General features: G+C 44.1%; 1 protein-coding gene across 1 annotated transcript in view; it reads left to right on the forward strand.

Moving 5' to 3' along the window:
- Positions 1-22405, forward strand: part of RRP12 (ribosomal RNA processing 12 homolog) — a 222333-nt gene that overhangs the window by 130929 nt on the left and 68999 nt on the right. The window contains exons 23-25 of the mRNA XM_033941439.1: positions 9940-10045; positions 11436-11543; positions 11972-12129. Of these exons, the coding sequence (XP_033797330.1) occupies positions 9940-10045; positions 11436-11543; positions 11972-12129 (372 nt within the window). The remainder of the gene's footprint in view (positions 1-9939; positions 10046-11435; positions 11544-11971; positions 12130-22405) is intronic.

A 22405-nucleotide genomic window follows, 5' to 3' on the forward strand; every position in this document is an offset into this window, starting at 1 on the left:
TCTCTATTTTCTGCCTCCATCTAAATTAAATTCTTTCTTACTATTTAGTCCCGTTTCCCTCTTTTCACTGTGTCTACACACAGCTTGTCACCCCTTTCCCTCACCCCTCCATTATCTTACTATTTTCTTCCCCCTTTATTTATCTCCTCCTTCCATCCAGTATGTGTTCTTTCCCCACTTCCATTCAGCATCTGCTCTCCCTTCTCAACTGACATCCATCTGCCTTCTGCTCTCTCTCCCTTCTTCTCACTTCCATCATCTGTCCCCTTCTCTCTCTCTCTCATCTCCTCCATTCCATCATCTGCCCCTTCTCTCTCTCTCTCTCTCCCCCCCCCCCAACTTCCATCATCTGCCCCCCTTCCCCTCACCTTTGTGGGTCACTTTCTTTCCCCTGAGGGTGGCTCATGTCACAGGGGAAGCTTTGGCCGAGCAGAACCGCTTGATTGACAGTGGAACTTACTTGATTGATGTCGATGCTGGGGCCCGTTGCCGTTTGAAGGAAAAAAAAAAAAGGTGGAAAAAAGGAACCTGTAAAGGCGAGAGGAAGGGAAACCTCCAGGACAGCTGCTTTTTGCCCTCCTTCAGCGGCCCAAGAGTTCAGACCAGCAGCGGCAGCTCTGTATGCTTTTAACTGCCGGGACTCCTGCCTTCCACCGCGTTTGCCTCCTGCCTTGTCTCCGCACCTCCAGACCAGCAGCGGCAGCTGTGTATGCTTTTAACTTCGGCACAGAGCTGCCCCTAATCAATAGTTTAGCGCGGTTTCATGAGGCAGCCTCGGGGCCTTTGATAGCCGGCCCGCTTCGATGATGCGATGTGGGCCGGCCTAGCAAAGGCCCCGAGGCTGCCTTATGAAACCGCGCTAAACTATTGATTAGGGGCAGCTCTGTGCCGAAGTTAAAAGCATACACAGCTGCCGCTGCTGGTCTGGAGGTGCGGAGACAAGGCAGGAGGCAAACGCGGTGGAAGGCAGGAGTCCCGGCACAGCGACTGCAACAGGAAGTTGCAAGTCAGCTGACGCCGGCCTTTCGTTGCGGCGGGGACCGAATCCTTCGCGGACCGGCAAGATTTTGTTTGCGGACCGGCGGTTGAAGAACTGTGCTCTACACTGTGTGCGCTGTGACGAGAAACATGTGCGCTGCGAGGTAATATTTTGTGCGCGTGCGCACGTCAACGCAGCTTAGCGGGAACACTGTTCAGCACTATTAACCAGCCATGAGCAGCTCCAGGCCAGCTAAATAGTGCTAAGCTGCTGTTATTTAGAGGGAGATAGTTGACTATCTTCTACTGAATATCCTGGTCACTAACTATATTGTGTGACACAGCCAGTTGGCGCCAACATTCGTTGGCTGACTAGCTTACTTATTGTGGCCTGATAAACCTACCTAAATAGCAGGTCTATCTTTGGCTGCTATGGCTTAGCTGGTCAGCCAATGAATATTGGCTTGGCCGGCTATGACAAGTGCAGCTAAAAATAGACTGAAAATCCAATGCCGTTCGCCAGATATGGCCCTGCCATTGAATTTCCAGGTTCACAGTCAACTGAAGGAGTTAGTCGCCCTGCCTCCTGCATCCGGAAAAAAGGCCCCACTGTGTCTGGACTGGAGGGATTAGAGGAAAGAAAATAAGCAGACAAGATCTAATTTATTCTTTGCAGTGGTTTGGACAGCAGGCTCCATCCTTAACAGCACTGCTGCTTTCTGCAGGCCTTTGAGATTACTGCTATATGGGAAATAAAGATAACTGGTTCAACTGCCATTGCATTTCTTTTTCAAAGTTACTGTCTCTGCTCTCTTCTGTATCCTCTTCCCACAATAAATCACTCATTGAATTTGAAAAGTGGAAAAGTCTGTTGTCCTTGCCCCCCCCCCCAGTACTTAAATGAAAATGCTTTATAAAGTTATCCCCAGAGTATGGTAGAGCTAGGTCCATCCATTCCAAAGATAAGGAGAAGGGGATGATTGACGGACAGAGGGTTTATGGAATTCACTCGGAGGAAGGAAAAGTGAGTAGTGGAGTGCTTCAAGGATCGGTGCTGGGACTGATTCTGCTTAATATGTTTGTGAGCGACATTGCCGAAGGGTTAGAAGATAAGGTTTGCCTTTTTCGAATGATACCAAGATTTCTATAGCCTGGATGCTCTGGAGGGAGTGGAAAACATGAAAAAGGAGCTGTAAAAGTTAGAAGACTAGTCTAATATCTGGCAACTAAAATTCAGTGCAAAGAAGTGCAGAGTGATGCATTTGGGGAGTAGAAATTCAAGGGAGCACTATGTACTGAGAGGTGAGCGGCTGATGTGCACGAATGGACCATGCAGGTCTTTATTTGCTGTCACTAATGTAATGTAATGTAATTTACTACTGTATGTTACTGTTACAGAAAAATTCTTGAAACACACGGACACATTCAATATATTCTCAAAACTGTTCTATTGAACTGAGGTTAATAAATTGGGAAATTTATTCATGGAATATAAATAGATTTGATGTTACTGCATTTTAATAATAATGTGAGTTCTATTTAAATACTGGAAAGCAACTAAAAACTTGAAGTTAAATTTATTTCTGCTGACTTCCATCACTTTCTTTTTTTGTCTTTTGTGGCATTGATAGAGGTGGCTGAATGGTTTTGTGTCATGGCACAAGTTTATTAATTTTTTTTTCTAAGAGCTTCTGTAATTATCAATAGAAATATATTTGCATAGCAAGAGGATTTATTTATTTATCCGCTAAAATAAAACCCTTAGCGCGCATGCGCACGTCAAACTCCTTGCCTCCGCATGCACTTTAGACTTCTCGCCATCAGCTGATTTCCTGCCTGCTGCCCCAATTGCCGACGCCGACTGACTTACTGCCTTTTGCCGGGACTCCTCTTCTTCTCACTCCCGGATCAGTAGCAGCAGCTGGCTTTAGTTTAGCCGCGGTTTCATGAGGCAGCCGCGGGGCCTTTGCTAGGCCGGCCCACTTCGATGTAGAGAGGTGGGCCGGTCTACCAAAAGCCCTGAGGCTGCCTGATAAAACCGCAGCTAAAGCTAAACTGGAGTTAGGGGATGCTGGACAAGGGGGAGGTAAAAGGAAAGGAGAAGGGGTACTGCTGGACAGGGGGAGCAGGGAAGGGGATTACTGCTGGACAAGGGGTAGGTAAAAAGAAGGGAGAAGGGGTACTGCTGGACAGGGGAGAAGGGAAGGGGTACTGCTGGACATGGGAGGTAAAAGGAAGGGAGAAGAGGTGCTGCTGGACAGGGGAGAAGGGGTACTGCTGGACAGGGGGAGCAGGGAAGGGAGAAGGGGTACTGATGGACAGACGGGATGTAAAAGGAAGGGAGAAAGGGTACTGCTGGTCAGGGAAAGCAGGGAAGGGGTACTGCTGGACATGGGAGGTAAAAGGAAGGGAGAAGGGGTACTGCTGGACAGGGGGGAGGTGAAAGGAAGGGAGAAGAGGTGTTGCTGGACCTGGCAGAAAGGGAGGGAAAGGAAAGGTGCTACACACTGGAGGTGAAGGTGAGATGGTGCATGGGGAGACAGCATGTTGGATTGGGGGTGGGAAAGCTGGATGTCACTGAGGGAAGAGGCAATGACAGAGAGAGAAAGTGTGCAGGTGGCAGAAAATGTTGGATGTGGAGAACGTGAGATGGATGGGGAGGGCAGAAAGGAGAGAAGGAGAAATGTTACACTGGGGAAGAGGGAGAGGGCAGAGAGTGAAAAGTTGGACTCGTGGAGGGAGGGAGAGATAGATGTTGGTTGGGGGAGGGAAGAAGGTCCAGAGGAGAAGCATGCAGGAGGTCCTGCAAACATTATAGCACAGAAAAATAAAGTCACCAGACAACAAAGGTAGGGAAAATGATTTTATTTTTCATATAGTGATTGAAATGTGTCAGTTTTGAGAAAGGAAAGATGTTAAACTTTAACTGTGAGGGCCACAGAAAAAATAGGGTACTTGGAGGGCTGCAGAAAAAATAGTTAATGTCTTATTAAAGAAATGACAATTTTGCATGAGGTAAAAACTCTTTTATCCCAGGACAAGCAGGCAGCATATTCTCACATGTGGGTAACGTCATCTACGGAGCCCCAGCGCGGACAGCTTTTCAAGCAAACTTGATTGAAGTTTCAAGTTTGCTATGCTGCACCACGCATGTGCATGCCTTCTTGCCCACTAGAGGGCGCATCCCCACCTCGTGGTCCTCAGTTCTGTTTTTTCCACGGAGCCAGAAGCCCTGTTCGTTTTGTGCTCCGTGCATTTTGGCCTTCTGTCACCGCGACTGATTGATTTTTCTCGGTCGCTGTGCTTTATTTGTTATTTTCTTCGTTCGCGTGTACCGTATTCGTTAAAAAAAAAAAAAAAAGTTTTCGTTCGGCTCCGGGGGCTCCCGGGAGCCGCGGCCGCGGGACCTCGTTCGTTCCCGGCCGGTTTTTTGATTCATGTCCCGCCTTTTGACGGGCTTTAAAAAATGCACCCGGTGTGATCGGTTGCTTTCCTTAACCGATCCCCACCGGTGGTGCTTGCTTTGCCTGGGTGCCGAGCACCCGACTGACTCCTGCACTCGGTGCTCTACATTCCAGCCGAGAGCTCTCCGCCGCCGTCGCGCTCGAATGGCGGAGCTCTTTGCTGTGGACCCCGCGGCGGGGAAGGCCTCGACGTCGGCTTCGGCCCCGGCCTTGACCTTGGCCTCGACTCCCTCAACCTCGCCGCGACAGCCTTCCTCGTCGAAGCCTGCGTCCTCGACCCCAAAGTCGACGGTGGGTAAGTCCTCATTTCCATCTTCTGTTCCAGGGTCATCGAAGAAGCCATCCTCGGGCTCCTCGACGGGGGCGGGTGGGTCGTCCTCGGCCCCACCCCGAACTTCGAAGGCGGGTGCCCCGCGGGAATACTCGAGACCGAGGTCGCCCTCGAGGGAGCACCCGCCGGCCCCGGACTTACCGTCCATGCTGGCCGTACCTGTGTTTCAGGACTTGCTCCGAGCGCTTATTGCGTCGGAGCTGTCCGGCGCCCTCGCGCATCTGCAGCCGGCTTCCGCCTCGGCGGCCTCGGCCCCGGCCTCGAACCCGTCCTTGCCCTCGACCTCGGTAGTAGACCAGTCTGAGCGGAGTGTGCGGCCTCGGGACAAGGTGCGTAGGGTACGTCGGATTTCATCCACCTCTTCCTCGTCGAGGTCCTCCCGGGGCTCGTCGCCCTCGGGTCGGCCTCGGGCGAAGTGTCGGGCGAGAAAGCCCAAACGCCTTTGGGGCTCTCCTCGACGACGCGGTCGCTCCTCGCCGACCCGGACGGAGACCCTGCGCGTCTCGGAGCTCCGCCTCGATAATCCGAGGCTTTTCTGTTCCTCTGAGGGTGGGTTATCGAGGGACCCCTCGCCAAGGGGGAGGGAGCTTGCCTCGGTGCCTCGTACCCCGGGGACTTCCCAGAGGGGGTCCTCGGGGCATCGGAGGTCTCCGACCCCACCGAAGTCGTTTGGTGTGGCTTCCTGGGGCTTGGAGTCTGGCACTTGTCGACTCCGGTATTCCCGTGAGGCTTCCCCATCCTTTTTGGCGGCGCGGGCCTCTCGTTCTCCTTCCCCGCCTTCGAGGCCCTCGTCCTTTTCAAGATTTGTTCTGGACATGGGGAGGGCATTGGATCTCGATCTTTTGTCGGGATCTCAATATACCAAAGAATTTTTGGAGGAGCAAGATCTGCCATCTCCTCCGCGGGAGTCTCCGCGTCTGCCTTTGAACAAGGTGCTTCACCAGACGTTCCTGCGGAACTTGGACTCCCCTCTGACTGTCACGGCGGTTCCTTCAAAAATGGAGTCGAAGTATCGTACGGTCCCCTGTAAGGGGTTCGAGAAGACGCAGTTGTCCCACCAATCTTTGCTGGTGGAGTCGGCGTTGAAAAAGTCGCAGCCTTCTCGGGTCTCTGCTGCGGTCCCGCCTGGGCGGGAGGGGCGGACACTGGACAAGTTTGGTCGTCGCCTCTACCACAATTCAATGATGGCAAACAGGGTCCTTAATTATGCCTTCACCTTCTCGTCCTCTTTGCGGCATATGGTGAAGGCGATGCCCCGTTATCACGGGGTCATGCCGGATTCCCATAAGAGGGACTTTGACAAGTTTATGGACTCCTTGTCTCAACTGCGTCTGTACCTTTTCCATGCTATTTACGACGCCTTTGAGTTGTCCTCCCCGGTCTCTGCATTTGCGGTGGCCATGCGCCGTCTCGCGTGGCTCCGCACGGTTGATATGGACCCGAATTTGCAGGAGCGCCTGGCCAATTTGCCATGTTTCGGCTCTGAATTGTTTGATGAATCACTTGAGGCGGCGACCAAACACCTGTCGGAACATGAGCGCTCCATCGCCTCCTTGGTCCGTCCCAAACCCCGGGTGGTGACTCCGAAGCCGTTCAGACCGCCACCACGGCGCTACCCGCAGAAGACTACGCCGGCATTTTCCAGTCCTCCGCCTCGGCGTTCCACTCAGCAGAGCAGAGCGTCCCACCAGAAGCCTCAGGCGCAAGGGGCGTCTAAACCCCCGCCGTCTTTTTGACGTGCTGCGCGGATGGGGGCAGGCCCCCTCCGCACTGACGCCGAACCCGCTTCCCATCGGGGGCTGATTACGGGCCTTTAATGCAACATGGGCTCGGATAACTTCAGACGCTTGGGTGCTCCGTGTCATCTCGGAGGGTTACTCTCTCAACTTCTTGATGCCGCCGGCGGACAGCCCGCCAGACGTGGCTCCTTCCAATCGAAACCAGCTTCCTCTTCTCCTCTCGGAAGCCAGGGCCTTGTTGAGACTTTGGACGGTGGAGCCGGTGCCCCCCACACAACGGGGACGGGGGGTTTACTCCCGTTATTTTTTGGTCCCAAAGAAGACTGGGGACTTGCGCCCCATTTTGGACCTCCGGAAGCTCAACAAGTTCCTGGTCCGCGAGAAGTTCCGTATGTTGTCGCTTCCGGTTCTGTACCCTCTGTTGGAAGCAGGGGACTGGATGTGCTCCCTGGACCTGAAGGAGGCTTATACCCATGTTCCGGTGCATCCCGCCTTCCGCAAGTTTCTTCGATTCCAGGTGGGAGAGTTGCACCTTCAGTATCGGGTCCTCCCCTTTGGGCTGGCTTCGTCCCCTCGAGTCTTCACGATGTGTATGGTGGTTGTCGCGGCGGCCCTGCGATCTCAGGGTCTGCAGGTCTTTCCCTACCTGGACGATTGGCTGATCAAGGCCCCTTCCAGGGAGGGGGTTATCTCAGCGACCCGACAGACTATCATCTTCCTTCAATGTCTGGGGTTCGAAGTGAACTTTCCCAAGTCTCAGTTGTGCCCGGCTCAATCCCTTCAGTTTATCGGGGCCGTGCTGGACACGGTTTGCCTACGGGCGTTCCTCCCGCCTCCGCGGTTGGAGGCCCTGCTTCGCCTGAGTTCCCAGATTTTGCTGCAGACTTCGGTGTCGGCACAGCGTCTTATGGTTCTACTCGGCCATATGGCGTCGACGGTGCATGTCACGCCATTCGCCCGCTTGCACCTGAGGCTTCCTCAGTGGACCTTGGCCTCCCAGTGGCGTCAGGATCGGGACCCGCTGTAGCAGCGACTCCTTCCTTGAGACGCTCGCTCCGTTGGTGGACCAACTCTTCCAATCTTTCCGGGGGTTTGCTCTTTCTCGTCCCTCCGCATCGCAAGGTCCTGACCACGGACTCTTCGGAGTACGCGTGGGGGGCTCATCTCGACGGTCTGCGGACTCAAGGTCTATAGTCAGCTGAGGACCGTCTTTGTCACATCAATGTGTTGGAGCTTCGTGCCATTTTTCTGGCAGCTCGAGCGTTCTGCCACCTGCTGCATGATCAGGTAGTCCTCGTGCGGACGGACAACCAGGTGGCAATGTACTATGTGAACAAGCAAGGGGGGACGGGCTCTTGGTCCCTGTGCCGGGAAGCCGTGCGCCTTTGGGAATGGGCGGTCTCCCAGAACATCTTCCTTCGGGCGGTTTACATTCAGGGAGAGAAGAATTGTCTGGCCGACAAACTCGGTCGTCTTCTCCAGCCGCACGAGTGGTCGCTGAACTCCTGAGTTCTGCACGAGGTCTTCGACCGCTGGGGGACTCCTCAGGTGGATCTGTTTGCCTCCCCGGAGACTCACAAACTGCCCCTCTACTGTTCTCGGATGTACTCCCCGGACCGTCTCGAGGCCGATGCCTTTCTTCTCGACTGGGGAGGGAGGTTCCTTTATGCGTTTCCTCCTTTCCCTCTGATCTTGAGGACGTGGGTTCATCTCAAATCGTCCAGAGCCACTATGATTCTCATTGCGCCTCGTTGGCCTCGTCAACACTGGTTCTCCCTGCTCCTTCAACTCAGTGTCAGGGAGCCTCTGCTTCTGTCTGTTTTTCCCTCTCTGCTATCTCAGAGTCGGGGTTCGCTGTTGCATCCCAATCTTCAGTCCTTACATCTGACGGCTTGGTTCCTTTCCCCTTGACTTTGGTTTCTGTTTCTCAGTCTGTCAGGGAGGTTTTGGAAGCCTCGCGCAAGGTCTCGACTTGGCTTTGTTATTCCCAGAAGTGGACCAGATTTTCATCCTGGTGTTCCTCGCACCATCTGGATCCGAGTTCGGTTCCGGTGTCTTCGGTTCTGGAATATTTGTTGCATTTGTCCAAGTCTGGGCTGAAGACGACTTCCATTCGGGTGCATCTTAGTGCTATTGCTGCTTTCCATCGGCATCTTGAGGGTCGCTCTCTCTCTCTTCATCCTCTGGTGACTCGTTTCATGCGGGGTCTTGTGAATGTTCATCCTCCTCTGAAACCTCCTCCTGTAGTTTGGGATCTCAATGTGGTTTTGGCTCAGCTGATGAAGCCTCCTTTTGAGCCTATTGACAAATCTCATCTTAAGTTTCTCACTTGGAAGGTGATCTTTTTACTTGCGCTCACGTCCGCTTGTCGGATTAGTGAGCTGCAGGCTTTGGTTGCGGACCCGCATTTTACTGTGTTTCATCATGACAAGGTGGTTCTTCGCACCCATCCTAAATTTTTTCCAAAGGTTGTGTCTGATTTCCACCTCAATCAGTCCATTGTTCTTCCGGTGTTCTTCCCAAAGCCCCACTCGCATCCTGGCGAGGTGGCGCTTCACACGCTTGACTGTAAGAGGGCGTTGGCTTTTTATCTTAAACGCACTCAGTCTCATCGGAAGGTTCCTCAATTATTTTTGTCCTTCGACCCTAATCGGTTGGGACGTCCTGTTTCCAAGCGCACCTTGTCCAACTGGTTGGCTGCTTGTTTTTCTTTTTGCTATGCTCAGGCTGGTCTCGCGCTGCATGGTCGTGTCACGGGACATAAAGTCCGAGCGATGGCAGCTTCTGTCGCTTTCCTCCGGTCTACTCCGGTGGAGGACATCTGCAAGGCTGCCACTTGGTCTTCGGTTCATACTTTCACCTCCCACTACTGTCTGGATACGTTGTCCAGAAGCGACGGCCGGTTTGGCCAGTCGGTTTTGCGTAATCTGTTTTCCTAAATTGCCATCCTCCCACCTGCCCTTTTTTGGTTGGCTTGGAGGTCACCCACATGTGAGAATATGCTGCCTGCTTGTCCTGGGATAAAGCACAGTTACTTACCGTAACAGGTGTTATCCAGGGACAGCAGGCAGATATTCTCACAACCCGCCCTCCTCCCCGGGGATGGCTTCTTTGCTGGCTATGGAACTGAGGACCACGAGGTGGGGATGCGCCCTCTAGTGGGCAAGAAGGCATGCACATGCGTGGTGCAGCATAGCAAACTTGAAACTTCAATCAAGTTTGCTTGAAAAGCTGTCCGCGCTGGGGCTCCGTAGATGACGTCACCCACATGTGAGAATATCTGCCTGCTGTCCCTGGATAACACCTGTTACGGTAAGTAACTGTGCTATTCTAGCCGTTAATGTAATGGGCTTAAAGATTAGTTTATTTATATTTGGCATAATGAGAGACTGAACCTAAATTTGAGGTGCTGCTTGTATATTGGCAGGTGATTATATGCACCAAGGAGGTGTCTGTGGGTGCACGGAAGAATGCCTATACACTGGTGTCAGAGATTGGACAAGCTTTCCTCCGTTTTCACCAAAATCAGCAAGGTGAGCCCCCCCTCATTGGCACCGCTTCCCTCTTTCACTGCATGCTTTCTTCTGCTTTTATTGGTATGAGAGCAGTACCCCCCACCCCCCCCAATGTAGAAACATTTTTATTAATTTTCATATAATAGAAATCAAATACACACTCTCCTGTAAGAATTATACCCTCCCAAAACAAACAACAACAACACCCCTTTCAACAATCCCCTTTCCCTTTCCCTCTCCATCCCATCCCCCACACCCCTCCCCTCTACTCCTTCTCAGGCCTGAGGCATATAAGTTCAGATTCAAAAGCTTGTTTCTTATAACTTCTTGCTTGTACCTGAATGTAAGTGTCTTAAGATACAAGCTACTGAAAAAGGCATGAGCTAAATTCAAATAGTATAAATGCCCTACTTGGTATATGTTTTTGGTGAAAGAACATATGCACATCTTAGCATTCCTGGGGTTTGGATCTCCCTGCTCCCTTCTGGGCCTTAGCCTTTAAGTTCCTTTTACTGGGTCCTGCTCTTGCCTTGTTAAGGTGAGCTGGATTCCTTCTGTATACCACTCATATGCTCCAAGTTCTTGCTGATTGGTGGGTTATAAGTCTTTATTTTGTAGACAGAAAATTTTAATAAAGTATTATTGCTCCCTTGAGAGAGAAAGATGCAACTTTGAGGATTGAAAACTTGCAACCTAGTGAATAAAACTAACAATTTCACTCCAAGATTTGTTTTCTGTGGAACAAATATCTTGCCCTGGATTACAACTGGACTTTCATTTGGTAGCTCTAGGACATATAACACATCCAACCCTCTTTTTGCTGATTATCTACTGCCAACCTTGCTACACTAACCTTACCCTTCTCTTCAAATCACTTTACTGGCTCCTTATCTAACCTACAAGTGTCTTCATGCTGAAGCCCCTCAGTATCTCTCCTTTCTTATCTCTCCTTATATGCCTCCCCAAGAACTCCATTCCTCAGATAAGCTGCTTTTATCCGTACTCTTCTCCACTTCTAATTCCAGACTTCGTTCCTTTCATCTAGCTGGAATAAACTACCTGAGTTTGTCCGTCACGCTCCTTCCCTTGTTTAAAAGCAGTCTGAAAACCCACCTTTTTGATATAGCCTTCAATCCATAATCTTACTCCCCAATGCTCACCACCCTAGCCAGCAGATTAACTATCTCCCCTAACTGTATCCCCCCACCCTGGCATCCTGTCTTGTCTGTTTAGATTGTGAGCTCTTTTGAGCAGGGACTGTCTCCGTCATGACTCGGTACAGCGCTGCGTTCGTTTGGTAGCGCTCTAGAAATAATTAATAGTAGCATTAGTAGTAATTAAAAAGCATGTGTGTGAATGGATCTCTTTGTAGAATGGTTTCAGTATTAAAGTTCAGTCTTGTTCACAGATGCCATCCTGAAGTACCTCGCTCTCATGTATGCAGGACTCACTGGTTCCGTCACCATGATCAGCTGCACAGTGCTGGCTTTGACACGCTTCCTTTTTGAATTCAGAGGTATGGGAGTCTTCCGAGACATTCTTGTTCCAACCAGTACCACCAGTTTAGCTATGCAATAGCAGGACAAACTGAAAAAGTAGTTTTGTAGTTGTCCTGTTTGAGGAGAGGTTTCTTAGCCTGTATTTGATTTCTACATTTGATTCTTGATGATGATCTATTCAGTTGATTATTCCATTTTAAGTTCAAGGTCTGTCCACTATTAACACTACGTAACCTTTCATTTCATATTCTGTGAGGTACAACTTTGGGTCGTCGAGTGCTTAAATGATTTTGCTAACCTCAGGTTATAAATAGTACCATCTCCATCTTGAACAGACTTTAGTTCCTATTCTGTTTTACTAGCAGTGGAGTTGGCAAGGGGGGTAGGCATAGTGTAGAGATGCAGAAGAGACATTTTGAGATTCACCTTGTGGTTTGTGTGGCAGATCATATGAGCGTGGATGTTATTGAACAACTGCTGGAAAACATGTGCCTTCTGCTGAGTTCCAGGACGAGAGAAGTGGTAAAGGCAGCCTTGGGCTTCATCAAGGTTGTTCTCTTTATTATGGATATCAAGCTACTCTCAAAGCACCTCGAGCTGATGGTGAGTGTGAAGGAATGGGAAAAGTGGCAGTTGTTAATCCAATTTTTTTTTTGCCTTTTTGCAATTGGGAGAGGAGGGAACAGAAAACACAGTAGCATCTGGAGAAAAATTTAGATGATCCTAAAACCTGTATGGTCCTTACTTTCCTAACATTGGCCTAATGTATTGGAGAGGGGGGCATTGCTCTTAGATCAGGGGTCTCAAAGTCCCTCCTTGAGGGCTGCAATCCAGTCGGGTTTTCAAGCTTTCCCCAGTGAATATGCATGAGATCTATATGCATTGAAAGCAGTGCATAGAAACATAGAACATGACGGCAGAAAAGGGCCACGGCCCATCTAGTCTGCCCATACTAATGGCCCACCCCCTAACTAGCTCCATGAAGAGATCCCACATGCCAATCCCATCTTTTCTTAAAATCTGGCACGCTGCTGGCCTCAATTACCTGTTGTGGAAGATTATTCCAGCGATCAACCACCCTTTCGGTGAAGAAATATTTTCTGGTGGGAAATTTCATGGCGACACCAGAAAATATTACTTCAACGAAAGGGTGGTTGATCGCTGGAATAATCTTCCACAACAGGTAATTGAGGCCAGCAGCGTGCCAGATTTTAAGAAAAGATGGGATTGGCATGTGGGATCTCTTTATGGAGCTAGTTAGGGGGTGGACCATTAGTGTGGGCAGACTAGATGGGCCGTGGCCCTTTGCTGCTGTCATGTTCTATGTTTCTATGCACTGCTTTCAATGCATATTCATTGGGGAAATCCTGAAAACCCAACTGGATTGCGGCCCTCAAGGAGGGACTTTGAGATCCCCTTGAGCCTCAGCCCTCCTTCAAGCAAATTTAAACCCTAGGAGGCAACTGTCTCCAAATTAGTATAGATAGGCAAATGGTCACCTTTGCCGTGTGCGCTTAATCGGAGTACCATGTGAAGAGAGTCGAGCACCGTCATTTTCCTCGCGAGATCAGCAGATCGGGGGCAGGATTCCATTCTTGCATCGATCACTGCCATCACATATCTTAGGACGAGTGAGCTGTAATCACGTTTGAAGCTTGCTATTATCCCTTGGTTTTTCTTGCTTTCATATTCAACAGGCAGGCACCTTGAAGCCAACAGCTTCGCTACATTTGAAAGTGGTGTATAGGTCTCTCTCGCTTTAATTGGGAGACCATACGTGAGCAACTGCAGAAGGACCTGGAGTACACCGCTCCCAGGGGACAGGCCCTTCCAATTTATGTACAAGTACTGTAATAACCCCTAAGCGGTGTCTGACATCAGCATGGTGGACACATTCAGCCAAAGACAATGATTTTTTTCCACACAATGCCATGGTGCAGTTCCGAAAGTTCAAACACATTGCCAAGCCTAGACTGCTGTTCCGAAACACGTGGCTCATCTACGTGATTGCTTTTAACCAGAGTGAACGTTACGTGAAAGAATACAGGTGGGACCTTTGACATCAGTGCGCATAAGCGGATTGTGTGTTTATCAGAATTGCAAATATCCGGAGATTATGTCCATTGACTTTAATGTAAAAAAAACAACAGGACCATGGTGGTAGGCTGCGGATAACCGAAGCGTGCACTTAACCGACGTGCACTTAGGTGGAGTCGACTGTATTCCCCAAATGGCCAACATTTGTACATTTTTAGAAGTGAAGATAAAAATGTTGGACTTCGGGTGAATAGAAATGGATATGAGGGGGCTAACTGTGCACTCTCTCAGAAATGAGACATCATGGGGCAGTGAGGAAAGAGGTGAAGACAGAAAAGGGTGGAAGTGTATGATTGTGAAGTGGGGGGGGAGGGCAATTGTCATTTTATGACTCCTAAACCCCAGGGGGAAGAATTATACTTTTTTCTCTAATCCCCATGTGACCTACTCCTGGACTGATCTCATCTTGGCGAATAAGATATTGGTTTAGGAAACACAAGAGAAAATGTGGTATTAACATACTTTATTGTGGGTAATATTAGAACTTAATGGGCATCAATCCAGGAGGGGTTTTGGAAGATGAATGATAGGTTAAAGATAAGGGTATCAGTTTAAAAAAATATATAGGGTCCCTAGCCTGTTGTCTGTCCTTGTGAACCAGGGGTGCAGCCACATATGAACCTGGCCTACCCAGTTTGGGCTCAGGTCCGCCCACCCAGCAGTGGAGGAGTTTGTCAGGACCAGCGCTGGGGAGCATGCTGGACTCTTGTGGTTCCTGCATCTTCCTGACTGGCTTCACTCAGGTAAGGAAGGGAGAGAAGGAGGGAGGGAGCGTGGGAGCTCGTGGCTCAGAGCTGCCGCCTGCTTCTGCCACTTTGGGGCCTGAGGGAGGAGGGCTTTGCGGCTCAGGACCGCTGGTGCAATGGGGCGGGAAGGAGGTTTGTAGCTGCTTCGGGGCTTGAGGGCGGGAGGGTATGTGGCTCAGGACACTGACGCTAGTGCTTTGGGAGGTTGTTGGTTTTTTTTTTTCTTTACACTGTTGTTGTTTTTTTTTGCTGGTTGTGTGAGAGTCCCAGTTAACTGAGATCCTGTAATAAGACATTATCCCATTATTAACTATTAAGATTAAATTTCTGAAGCAAAAATGTTTTAATTACCTTTTTTAAACATGGTAAAAGTTACTATAGATCATATTTGAATTGGCAGGATTGATCATACAGAGGCGGCCTGATAAAGATTGTTTACTATTTTCTTTCCTTTATATATAATTCCTTTTAAACTTGGAAATTGTAAAGTTAAAGTATTACAAACATTATAATATTGTCCTATCAAAGGCCTGTAAATTAAATTGCTTATGAATTGTGAAGTCAATCCATATAATGTTTTAAACACCAAACACCACAACTTAAACATGACTCTAGTCTCGGTTGGCAACCAGTGTAAAGCTATATATGAAGGTATAATTGTCTGATTTTCTTAATTTATAAATTAATCAGACAGCTGAATTTTGTATTGTCTGCAAACATTTAAGCAGACAGTTGGGAATTCCCAGATAAACTATGCTGCAGTAATCTAATTTTACTTTATATATATATATATATATATATATTTTATTTTTTTTTTAAATTTTATTTATTCATTTTTGAATTCTTACAAGTGAATTAAACATATTATAATCAATTATCATATGACACTTGTATTTACAAACAAATCTTCTTATAATATAAAATAAATCCCTCCCTTTTGTCAAAATTCCTATTTCCATATGATATACATTCCCCATTCCACCCCTATATATCTACTACCCATGTGCTAAGATATCTAAATTGACCTTGAAGCAAATATTTCCTAATACTTCTAAGTTTTCTTAAGTCCAAAAAGCACTTCTAGCAAGATAATTATTCTGAGTTTCCATTGCTGTCTAGATTAATTCCCAGCAGTTTTAAAGATGATTCTAATTTATAATGAATACCATCCACTTTAAGAGTTAAACCTTCCCCTTGTATGCCTTTGAAACCAATTAATAAGAATTTAGTTTTATCTTTGTTCAATTTCAGATAAGAAGCATTCATCCAATCTGTAATCAAGTGAAATCATTGTGAAATTTACTGATTAATATCTCTTAATATATTATCTAATTGAAACAAGAAGGTTAATGTCAACAGCATAGATAAACTTGCAATAACCTGCCGCCTCTAACTTATTTTTCTATTGAGAGTAATGCATTGAATAAAATAGGAGATAAGAGAGTCCTTTGGCAATCACTTTTCTGACAGATCTTCTTGCATCTTGACATTATAGGATCTGAATGACAAAAACCCTTGAAACCAAGTCAATACATTTCCAACTATTCCAATGTTATTTAAAGCATTAAGAAGAACTTTATAATCTACCAAACTGAATGTACTTCAAAGGTCTAGTTGCATAATAAGAGCTCATTTTCCCTTGCCTATATACAATTTTATCTCCTCTAACAATGGTGTTAATAATGTCTCTATACTATGCTCAAGATGGGGTCCAAATTGAAACGAATGCAGTATGTCAAAGCAATCCAAATAATCCACCAATTGTTCCGTTACCAGAACCTCCATAACTTTTACAAAGTAAGTAGTATATTAGAGAGCCCGGGAGGGGAGGGGTGGCAAGGAAATGAATGAGAGGAAAGTGATTACAGAGAATAGAAATGTAATGGAGAATAGATTAAAGATGAAAGGACTGGAGGGTTGAGGAAGACGTGAGATAGGGAATGGGAGAGCTAGTGGGTGAAATAAGAGAGAAATTTGATAGGTAGCTGAAAATTAAAAAGTATAATTATAATTTTGGGAAAGGGGGAATATATAGTTATATTATTGGTTAAATCAATGTTTTTTCAATTTATTATATATGAGAAATGTTTGTTTTATAATATTTGTGGAAAGGGTGGGTGGGAAAGGGAATTTTTTTTTAAAATTCTTTATTCATTTTAAAATCTTACAACAAGTGATTTATACATAATATAACAAATTTCAGATGTCACTTGTAATTACATTCAAAAATTCTTATATAATAAAATAATTATCCCTTATTCTCCAATATTCTTATACCATTTAATCAATACCCCCACCCTAACCCATCCCCATCCCTTATATTCTTTCCATGTGCTAAGATATCTGATCATTAGAATAATTAGTCGGGGCGTGGCTTTGGAGCGGAACTAAATGGCTGGGTAGTGGAGTTGCTCTGTGAAGACAAGCTATTTGACAGAGATCATAGCCAGAAAAAATTCAAATTTCACTCTGAAAAGTGAGATAGAGGTGGATAATGGCTTCGGGAAAGCAAAACAAAAATTTGGCGGCGGGGAGCAGCTCAGGAAGCGGGAAGCGATCGAAACTTGATACGGCTTCACCGATGTCAGTTCCGTTGCCGCCGGAGGATGTAGAAAATAAAGACATAATGAAGGAAATACAGGCGGTAAAGGAAATAGTATTGGAATGCGCTAAAAATATAAAAGAAGTGAAAGAAGAGGTGGTATGTTTATCAAATAAACTGCAAGCAATGGAATTGAAAGTGGATCAAATTGAGAAAAGAGTGGAAAAGTGTGAGGAGGAAAGTATAAAGCACATGGAACACAGTAAGGAAATTGAAGCACTGAAAAGGGAGCTGGAAGATTTGTCCAATAGGGAACGAAGGAGCAATTTAAGGGTGCTTGGGGTCCCGGAGGGAATTGAAAAGTCGGATCCGATTGGATTTTTGATTAATTTTTTGCCCAAGGTGCTCCCGATGCAAAACAAGTTTCCATTGGAAATAGAACGTGCACACAGGGTCCCAACGAGATTATCAAACAGCCAAAAAGGACCACGTCCACTGATCTTTAAGCTACTTAGATATCAACAGGTAGCTGAAATAATTAAATTAGCTAAAGATAATAAAAACTTAAAGTGTCAGGATTCAAAGATTTACATAGTGCCTGACTTTGCCAGAGCAACAGCACAAAAGAGAAAGCAGCTATTAGACCTGAGACCACAGCTGAGAAGTCTGGGAGCTAGATATGGGCTCATATACCCGGCAACTATGCGGGTCACTTATAAAAATAAAACTTTGAATTTTGATACTGCAGATAAATTTAAGGAGTTTTTGGAGCAGTGTGAATCACTAATGGCTACTTAATAGAGACTTGGATGGAAATATTTGTGTTCTTGGTTGAAATGTTTATTTTTGTTTGGAAATTTCTATGTTAAAGGAAGAAAAAAGAAAAAAAAAAGAGTTAATAGGATTCTGAAGGCATGGCTGCAGTTGGATTTCAAATACATTCCACATTCTATCTTGTCATGAGGCAAATGGAATGTAGCCTGCAAGAGCATAAGAGATGCAATATTACAGACCTTTTAAAGGACAGAGGTTAATAAGATGGATTGTACTGACTTGCTGTTTGGACAGACAGACTGAGAAACGATAGAGGATTGTGCAAAACAGATTGAAGGAAATAAGTTCTAAATAGTATTGAGAAGATATAAACTACAAGCAAGAGGACATTAAATAGAATGGATCTGCAAGCAAGATGAGAGTTAGACTGTGACTTTGTAAGCCTTACAATTTTCATTTGCATAAAAGGGGAAGTCAGCTGTGATATATGGAATAAGACATTGTAATGGAAATTCTCTAAATGCAGCAGAGGATTTTTTGAAGATGGTTCTGGTATATAGTTGGCCTGACCTTAAAATAAAAATGACAGAGCTACGATGGTCAAAAAAAAAAAAAAAGGAACAGGGTTTGTATATGTAGAATGTGAAGGATCTATGATTGGCACCACAAGTTTGAAATTGTGGTCATTGTAAATCTTTATGCAAAACAATTGGAAAGGAGATTTAAGGTGGATCAAAAGATGAGACTGAGAATGTATAAACAGTAGTGTGAGAGGATAGAATTTGATATGGATCTGCAAGCAAGAGGAGATTTGAAATGAAACTTTATGAGACATATAGCATCTTATTACAAGAAAAGGAAATTTGTTGTTATGTATGGACTATAGTTTTAAAATTGCAAATCTATTAATGCAACAAGAGTCATAATATTGTTGTTTGGGATAAAAATTGGTCTGAACTTAATATAAATAATGGTGGATATACGAGGAGATTAAAAAAAAAAAAAAATTAATTAGAAGTTTTGGTAAAAGCGAAGGATGTAGGAAAGTTTGGATGTTATAATATAAAGCATATGATATAAGAGAATGTTGTGAATGGAGTGGAAATTAAAAGGGTAGCAAATATGCTAGTGTGGAAATGGGTATGGAATGTTAGGAGGGTTATGTTAAAGGGATAAAAATTGTTGTTTTGGAGAATTTATTGACTTTTTGAATAGGAAAAGTTAAGAAAAAAGATTTCCATTATATATTTAATAATATTTAAAAGTGATATTTAACTTGAGGGAATGTGATGTAATCTGACATGAAAGATGGATGTGGTTTGGATGAATGTAATTTTAAAATTTGGTGTGATTATTTATGTATTTCAATAATATTTTAATGGAAATGAGTGAGTAGAGAAGGGAGGGTTCATGAGAGATGGGGGAAAGGAAAGGAAAAAAAAAAAAAAAAAGAGGTAATCCTTGATAAAAAAGTCTGTGATAAAATGATATTCATTTTAATATGATAATGATCTGGCTAATGGTTTTAAAATTATAAATATAGCTTGTGGGGAGTTTATCTATTGCCTAGTCAAGGTGTGCGTTTCAAAGTTGGCAAGTAATTTAAGGGAGGGATGGGAGGGGGAGGGGATTAAGAATATGGGAAGGGGTATAGGGGAGGGGATGGGTTCTAATAATAATTTTAAAAAGGGGAAAAGAGGTTATAATATTGATGTGAAGAATATTATTGATTATTGTTTTGATTTGATATAATGACTTAAAAAATTTTTTCAATAAATGTTAATGGTCTCAACCACCCGATAAAAAGGAAAAAAGTATTGCTATATTTAAAAAAACAAAATGCGGATGTCTATTTCATACAGGAGACTCACCTTAATGGAGATGAATCAAAAAAGCTAATTGGTAATTGGGTGAGAGATTGCTTTTTTGCACCGGCGGTGGGGAAAAAAGCTGGGGTAGCAATTTTAATAAATAAAAAATGTTCAGCAGGATTTAATATGGTGAAAGCAGATAAATTAGGAAGATGGATGCATGTGAACATGAGTATGGGCAATAATACTGTGGCGCTATTTAATGTGTACGTACCTAATTCGAATCAAATTGAATATTTTAAAACTCTACAACCAATAATTTTACCACTGGCTGCTAATAATTTGATAGTAGCAGGAGATTTTAATGCTGTTGTGGACCCTTTATTGGATAAAAAACCTAGTAAAATTTTAAAATCTTTAGGGTTGGATAATTTTATAAATTCTTGCAATTTAAAAGATATATGGAGAATTCTTCATTTTAATGATCGAGATTTTTTGTTTTATTCACATGTTCATAAATCTTTTTCTAGAATTGATTATATTCTTGTTTCTGATGGGCTAATACAAGATGTTACACAAGCCTCTATAGAACCAATAATTTTATCAGATCATGGAGGAGTGTGGATTTCTTTAAATTTTAATGACCCGGATAATGGTAGGCCTGTATGGAGATTTAATAATGCATTGCTTGCATATCCAAAATTTTGTGAAGAATTTCAATTAAAAATGGATGAATATTTTCAAAATAATATTACAGAGGAAATATCTACAGAAATAATATGGGATGCTTTTAAAGCAACGATGAGAGGGCAAATTATATCATTTTCAGCTTATTCTAAAAAACAATTAAATAAGCAATTTACGGAACTGGAACACGAAATAAAAGATTTAGAATTAAAATTGATTAATAAGTGGGAGAATTCTACGTTGCAAACTTTATTAAAAGCAAAATATAAATATAATGAGATTTCTTCTAATTTGGCTAAAAAAAATATTATGTGTCAGCAAGCTTTGTATTATGGTAGTTCAAATAAGGCGGGAAGATTATTGGCTAATTATCTTAAAGTGAAAAAAAGAAAGATGAAATTGAATGCAATAAAAGATGAAAAAGGTGAAACTCATTTTCAGATTGGTCCTATTTTAAAACAGTTTTTAAATTATTATAAAAACCTGTATTCTTCTGAGTCTTATTTAAATAAAGAAAAAGATGGTATAGTGTTTTTAAATAATATTGAAGGTCCGAAGATTCCTGATCATATAAAAAGAAGTTTGGAAAATCCAATATCTTTACAAGAATTACAAACAGCATTGAAATCTCTTAGAGTAGGGACCGCTCCAGGTGGTGATGGTTTTACGGTAGAGTTTTATAAAGCATTTCAAAATACTCTTTTACCTCATTTATTAAATTTATATCAGAATCAACTAAAGAAAGGTTGTATATCAGGCACTATGGCAGAATCATTAACTATTGTTTTGCCGAAGCCAAATAAAGATCCCATGTTGGTTTCAAATTACAGGCCTATTTCATTGATAAATGTAGATGGTAAATTATTAGCCAAACTTTTGGCTACACGTTTGGCAAAAGCTCTTCCTCACATAGTTGGTATGCATCAAACAGGGTTTGTTGCTCAGAGACACTCTTCTAATAACACCAGATTGGCATTGCAAATGTTATATTTAACAAAAGAAATTGGAGATCCGGCTTTTTCTGTGTCTCTAGATGCAGAGAAAGCTTTTGATCGTGTGGAATGGACATTTATGTATCAGGCCATGGAGTGGTTTGGTATTGGTTCGGGATTTATACAAATGATTAAAACTCTGTATAGCTCTCCTGTTGCTAGATTATATATCAATAATAATTTTTCTGATTGTTTTAAATTGCAAAGGGGAGTTAGACAGGGATGTCCTTTGTCTCCTTTACTTTTTGATATAGTGCTTGAACCCTTATTATTAGCTATTCAACAAGAGGAGGAGATACAGGGTATACCGCATAAAGATAAAGAATATAAAGTTTCTGCATATGCGGATGATATATTACTTCATTTGAGGAATCCGGAAACAACCATTCCAAATTTATTGGTTTTGATTGAAAGATTTGGAAAGTTTTCAGGATATAAAATAAATTGGACTAAATCAGAAGTTCTTCCTTTAAATGTGCATTGCACAAAAGGATTATTTGACTCATTACCTTTTATTTGGAAAGAAGAAGGAATAAAATACTTAGGTATATGGATAAAAAACACGCTTGATGAGACAATTATAATGAATGAAAAAAGTTTATTGCAAAAAGTAACAGAGTTATGTGAGCAATGGAATCCTTTACATTTATCTTGGTGGGGAAGAGTTCAAACTGTCAAAATGATGATATTGCCTGTGGTTTGTTATCAAATGGGAATGATACCAGTTTTTTTTCAGGGGTCTTTTTACAAAAAGTTAAATAATATTCTTAGTAAATTTATTTGGCTGGGTAAAGCTGTAAGAATTGCTCTAGTGACTTTACAAAAACCAATTGAGAAGGGAGGGGTAAATTTTCCAAATTTTTATAGGTTTCATCAATCCTATATATTGCGCCAAGGTATGTATTGGGTCCTCCCAGAACTCATGGAGAAGCTTCCAGATTGGTTATGGTTGGAGTGGCAGCTCATGTCTCCTATCAGACTTCGTCATCTGCTTAGCATTAAAATGCCTAGAATAAGGAAAACCAATAGGATATTAATGGACACATGGACAACATTAAAGTATGTAAACAACTTAACTCCTATTACTATTCAAAAATCTACTTGTCAAAATATATGGCTGAACTCCAAGATACAAATAGGCGGTTTTATGATTGTCTGGAAGGATTGGATTGAAGCAGGAATACGTACTTTAGATGATGTTATTAATGATGGTAAGCTGCTGGAGTTTTC

This window comes from Geotrypetes seraphini, chromosome 4, assembly GCF_902459505.1.
Source record: "Geotrypetes seraphini chromosome 4, aGeoSer1.1, whole genome shotgun sequence".
In the NCBI taxonomy this organism is placed as follows: Eukaryota; Metazoa; Chordata; class Amphibia; order Gymnophiona; family Dermophiidae; genus Geotrypetes; species Geotrypetes seraphini.